Below are 5,217 nucleotides of genomic sequence, written 5' to 3' on the forward strand. Positions count from 1 at the left end.
CCCCGCGAGTCTCCCTCAGCGTTCCATACTTCAGGACAGGCGGCCGCTGATTCGGCCGGAAGGGGAGAGGTATGTAACTTTATGTTCTTCATTCTTGTTCATATTATGTGTTCAAAATCATAATATAAACTAATACTTTTTATTTATCACTTGGACAGGTCTTGGACGATTTTGGATTATGCTGGGGGTCATCGTCGCCCCCCAATGGCATCCTCGGCCTGTTGTGCAGGGAACACTTCCCTGGACTTGTGGAGTACGCCGGAGTGACGGGCCCAGCCTTCACCTTCGACCACTACGCCGTTGCCCCCGATGCAGTAGACCGGGACGACAGGGAATTCAATAACAAGGAGGAGCGGGTGAAGCAAGAGTTGTGGGTAAGTCTTAGTATAATGTAAAATATGTCGCATTCGTTGCAAATTCTTGAAATAATGTATGGATACATCGTTTTTGTATGCAGTATTTCTTCAGATATGATGCTGGATATGAGGCTAGGGTGGATGTGGTGGCCACCATGAGCTGTAAGAAGCTCGTCGTGGACATGCACTATGAGGCTCGAATCCAGGCCATCATCACCTACCACGGCTCCGTCCTTGGGGAGAGGGTGACCAAACCTCAAGCCCGAACCATGTCGTTGACCAGGGAGCAGTACCTGCAGGTAAAGTCATGCATGTTTGGTACCAGTACTCCATGCATGAATTTTATTTTATCTTCTGATATGCACTTTACGTGTATACTTTGTAGATGATTCCATATTGGTGCGCCGCACATCCTCTGTGCTGGGAGCAGATGGTGGATAGGTGGTGTTCGGCTGAGTGGGACGAGGCGCACACCGCTAGCCGGGAATGGCGTTTGATGATGCAAGGCCCCTCCCACCACCAAGGCAGCCGGAGCCTGGGCCAATATGCCAAAGCATGGGTACGCCATCTTTTTTATTTAGATATATAGCACTGAGTTAGATATTATTTCTAACTATCTCGTTGGTTTTCGTTGCAGTCGGCGTCACATGGTGGCCGACCTTGCTCCACCTTCTCGGCCTATGCTATGGCCCATAAGGGTAAGGCGACGTCCGACGTCACCTACAACCCGGATGACGGGCCCGAGGCCTACACCAACCCCGCCGTCTACAGCCGCCTCCATGACTACACCGCCATGGCGCAGGAGGTCCATGGCCCAGACTATGATCCGAGCACCGAGCCGATCGACCCCGATGTGCTCATGAGGGTCGGAGGAGGCAAGAGACATGGGCGGTACTGGATTGCCGATGGGGCAATCAACTCGTCCTCCACTCCCACTCTGTCTCAGGTGAGAGCAAGGAGCACGGGCTCGAGTCCAGCCATACGACCTCGGCACGACAGCTCACAGCATCGCATACAACAACTCGAGGTTAGTGCTTCTGTAACTCGTCCTTTCTTGAGTTATATACCTTCTCTTTGAGTTACTATAACGTTGGCTTGTAATATTACAGACCCAACTAAAAGAAGAGAGGAGGGAACATCAAGAGATGGAGGCGAGGATAATGGCGGAGCGGGCGGCGGCTGATCAGAGGATGGCGGAGATGTTCCAGTACATGCAGAGCCTTGGCGCCGCACAGGGCATCGCTCCGCCACCTCCATTGTTCCCTCCAGTTGACCCTGCTCTCTTCCACACTCCTGTGAGTATCAAAATTGTAGTTAGATGTTTGTAATGCATCTGGTATAACACATGCAATCTCTTCTCTGTGCAGGGCCAATCTGGGGCGGCATCCAACAACCCTCCGGAAGGGTTCAGCCCAACGCAGCCCCGGTCAAACCGCCCACCTTCATGAGTGTTGTGTTTTCATTGTTTTAGTCTTCAGAACTTATGTATAATACTTATGTCTGTGTTTGATACTTATGTGAGAGCTTGCGACGTTTGAGACTTATGTTTGTGTTTGATACTTGTGTTGAACACTTATGTTTGTGATGGATATTTATGTTTGTGGTGACGGTTTTATGTTTGTGTTGGCTATTTATGTCTGTGATGATATCTGCGATGTATATATGTGATATCTTCTGTTTGTGTGGATAGAATACAAAAAACAAATAAAAAAGGTATATACTGGTCACTTTGCCGAGTGTTACACTCGGCAAAGAGGCGCTTTGCCGAGTGTCAGGGTCATAACACTCGGCAAAGAGCCAAAACCTGGGCACCGGTTGGTTTTGGCTCTTTGCCGAGTGTTATGTCGCTGGCACTCGACAAAGAGGCAGGCTTTGCCGAGTGCCGCGCAGAGCACTCGGCAAAGAGCCTGACATGGGGACCCTCCCTGGCGGGTTCTTTGCCGAGTATCCCAGGTGGCACTCGGCAAAGATGTATTCTTTGCCGAGTGCCTCTGGGTAGACACTCGGCAAAGGGGACGCCTTTGCCGAGTGTCGTCCTTGACACTCGGCAAAGAAACCGTCTCCGTTACCTCGTCGCCGTAACGGCCACTTTTCTTTGCCGAGTGTTCACTGGCACTCGGCAAACCTCTTTGCCGAGTGCCCGAGAAAAGGTACTCGACAAAGAAGGCTTTGCCGATGTACTGTTTGCCGAGCCGTCACACTCGGCAAAGCCTTTGCCGAGTGTTTTTAAGGCTTTGCCGAGTGTTTCGGACACTCGACAAAGGGCCCGTCTACATGCCATATTTCTACGCTTTTCTTCTGCGAAACTTGAACAATTTTCTTTTGTCAAATTCTTACGTAAAATTCCAATGTTCAAAATACGAAAGCAGAGCAACAGATGACCCCTCCGATCCATCACGCCAAAACGATGATAAACTACATGCGAAGTAAGGCACTTTCCTTCTGCTGCTTACTGAATCGCTTCATTATATTCGATGGAGAACCGTCGTCTGCTGACGGCCTTTTGTGCTTGCATATATCTGGAGAAACCTACAAGAACCACTGCGAGCAAACTAACATAGAAGTATAATTTATTAACATCATGAAACATGCATCTCACTAATGATAAAACATCTCACGTACGTACTAATGGTAAAACGTCTAACGATTATTAACTAGTGGTATAATTTAACATCTTAAAGCATCGATCGATCTCTCGCCAATGGTAGTTAATAAAGCATCTCACTAACCCGCCTTAATAATAAACACATCTAACTAATGGCAACTGATCGATGCATCACCAATTTCACCGTACCTAGCATTAATCCTCCGAAACCGGCGAGGTTAACCCTCGCAACAGCAGGACTTGGCTACCGCCAGCTATAAAACGGCGAGACCGGCCGGCCGGTGAGGTGGACCATCGCCACAGGGCTTGTGCTGGGGCCGGCCGGGTGTTCGAGAGAAAGCAAGTTAGCAGCTTAGGTCTCTTTTGGGCCTGCTCCTGCAATGGCTTCCGAGGTGCGCGCATGGCTTCTCCTCCTCCTGCTACTACTAACCGGGGGTGCTAGCTTGGGGCCGCCGGCGGCAGCAGGGGCAGCGCCGGCGTTGTTCGACGTGAACTATGTGAAGGACTGGGGGCGCCTGGTCGATCATGGGACTGAGGTTAACCTCATCTTGGATCAGAGCTCCGCCGGTACGTACTGCATGCATGCACACGCAAGAGAGACGACGAGGCGTGTGGGCAGTTTGGCGCTCTCGAATTAATTCGTGACGATGACATGCATTGCCGTGATCTGATCGTGCAGCTCGTGGTGGTGGGTTCAAGTCTAAGTCCACGTACGGGTCAGGGTTCTTCCACTTGAGGATGAAGCTGCCGTCCGGCTACACGGCCGGCGTCGTCACAACCTTCTACGTGAGCTCTAGATATATAGATACACTTGTTGTTGTTCATTTTTATTTTTATATCATATGCATGTATGCTAGTTTACAGTAACGAAGACCATGCACGCATATGGGTCTCTGCTTCTTGTAGCTCATTTCGCAGCCGGAAGACGGCACCCGTGACGAGGTGGACTTCGAGTTCCTGGGCGACAAGGACGGCGTGCCCGTCACCCTCCAAACCAACTTCTTCGTCAACGGCAAGGGCGGCAGGGAGCAGCGGCTGCACCTCTGGTTCGACCCTGCCGCCGGCTTCCACGATTACAAGATCTTGTGGAACCCCTACCAGCTCGTGTAAAGCCCTATAGTTTTTCTCACGTCCTGCCAGCTAGTCGCCGACGATGAACTGCATGTTTGTCAACGATGATCGATGATGCAATAATCCCACAGGATGTTCGTCGACGAGACGCCGATCCGGGTGGTGCGCAACCTGAGGGGCAGCGTGCCGGGGTACGAGTTCCCGACGAAGCCGATGCTGATCCGCGGGAGCATCTGGGACGGCTCCACCTGGGCCACGGACGGCGGCCGGACCAAGGTGGACTGGTCCAGGGCACCTTTCACGGCTGGGTACCAGGGGTTCGACGTCAGCGGCTGCGCCACGGCCAGCGCGACGCCGCGGTGTGGCTCGCCGGGCCTGTGGTGGAACGGCGTCGGATACCGGAACATCACCGCGGCGCAGCGGGCGGCCTACGAGGGCGTCGTCAAGAAGTACATGACCTACGACTACTGCAAGAGCTCCCGCAAAATCGAGTGCGCGTATATTTGATGTGCTGGTATATATATGGTGGATATAAAGTTTTATGTGAATCATATATAAACTCTTGCTGGTGTGAGATAATATCTTAGCACAATAATACTAGTATAAAGAGTGAGGATCACTCGCAGTGTGCTGGTTTGTAAACTTTTTTTTGTATGTTATTGCGAGTGTTTCAGGCATTATTATTGTTTAATTTGAGACAACTGAAATTCTATATTTTTCCATTTTTATTATTTTTATTTGGTACTTTAATACTGACTAGTCGGTTGTCTGTGCGTTGCGACGGCTCACAACAATACTCACGTAAACTATCCACCAAAAAGATCTCAATTTTTTTTATTTATTGTCTCCGCTCTCCGCATACTATTTTTTTATTTGACTAACTGATGTTGTTGTTTACTCCATCAAATAGTCTTGTTACAACACGACTAATGACCAAATAAGAGGAAGTTTGTGAGCTCAAGTTTCTAAAATAAGTCACATGAACTCAAACTTATAAAAAGATAGATCAAAATATGGAGTGGTTGCTAAAGTTAGGCATCAATAAAAACTGGATGCCCTCCATACAAATTATGATACTTTGTAGCAATTAGTAACGTTAAAACCAACAAATAACCTTTCCTTTTACTGTTAGCATGGCAAATCATTGTTGCTCCATCCAATTCAGCAACCTCAAACACCATAGAG

At 49.5% G+C, this 5,217-nt stretch overlaps 1 protein-coding gene across 1 annotated transcript; it reads left to right on the plus strand.

Moving 5' to 3' along the window:
• Window positions 1-3,341: 3,341 nt before the first annotated feature.
• Window positions 3,342-4,746, plus strand: LOC103639665 (xyloglucan endotransglucosylase/hydrolase protein 2). Its single transcript, XM_020544145.1, has 4 exons — window positions 3,342-3,519; window positions 3,641-3,747; window positions 3,868-4,067; window positions 4,164-4,746. Exons 1-4 carry the CDS (start codon window positions 3,342-3,344, stop codon window positions 4,537-4,539), a joined length of 861 nt encoding a protein of 286 aa, XP_020399734.1. The 3' UTR covers window positions 4,540-4,746.
• The last annotated feature ends 471 nt before the right edge of the window (window positions 4,747-5,217 follow it).

This window comes from Zea mays, chromosome 9 (assembly GCF_902167145.1).
Source record: "Zea mays cultivar B73 chromosome 9, Zm-B73-REFERENCE-NAM-5.0, whole genome shotgun sequence".
Lineage (NCBI taxonomy): Eukaryota > Viridiplantae > Streptophyta > Magnoliopsida > Poales > Poaceae > Zea > Zea mays.

Coding starts and splice junctions, on each gene's coding strand:
- LOC103639665 (XM_020544145.1), top strand. CDS start 3,342: ATGGCTTCCGAGGTGCGCGCATGGCTTCTCCTCCTCCTGCTACTACTA. Junction 3,520..3,640: donor TAACCTCATCTTGGATCAGA/GCTCCGCCGGTA, acceptor CTGATCGTGCAG/CTCGTGGTGGTGGGTTCAAG. Junction 3,748..3,867: donor GCGTCGTCACAACCTTCTAC/GTGAGCTCTAGA, acceptor TGCTTCTTGTAG/CTCATTTCGCAGCCGGAAGA.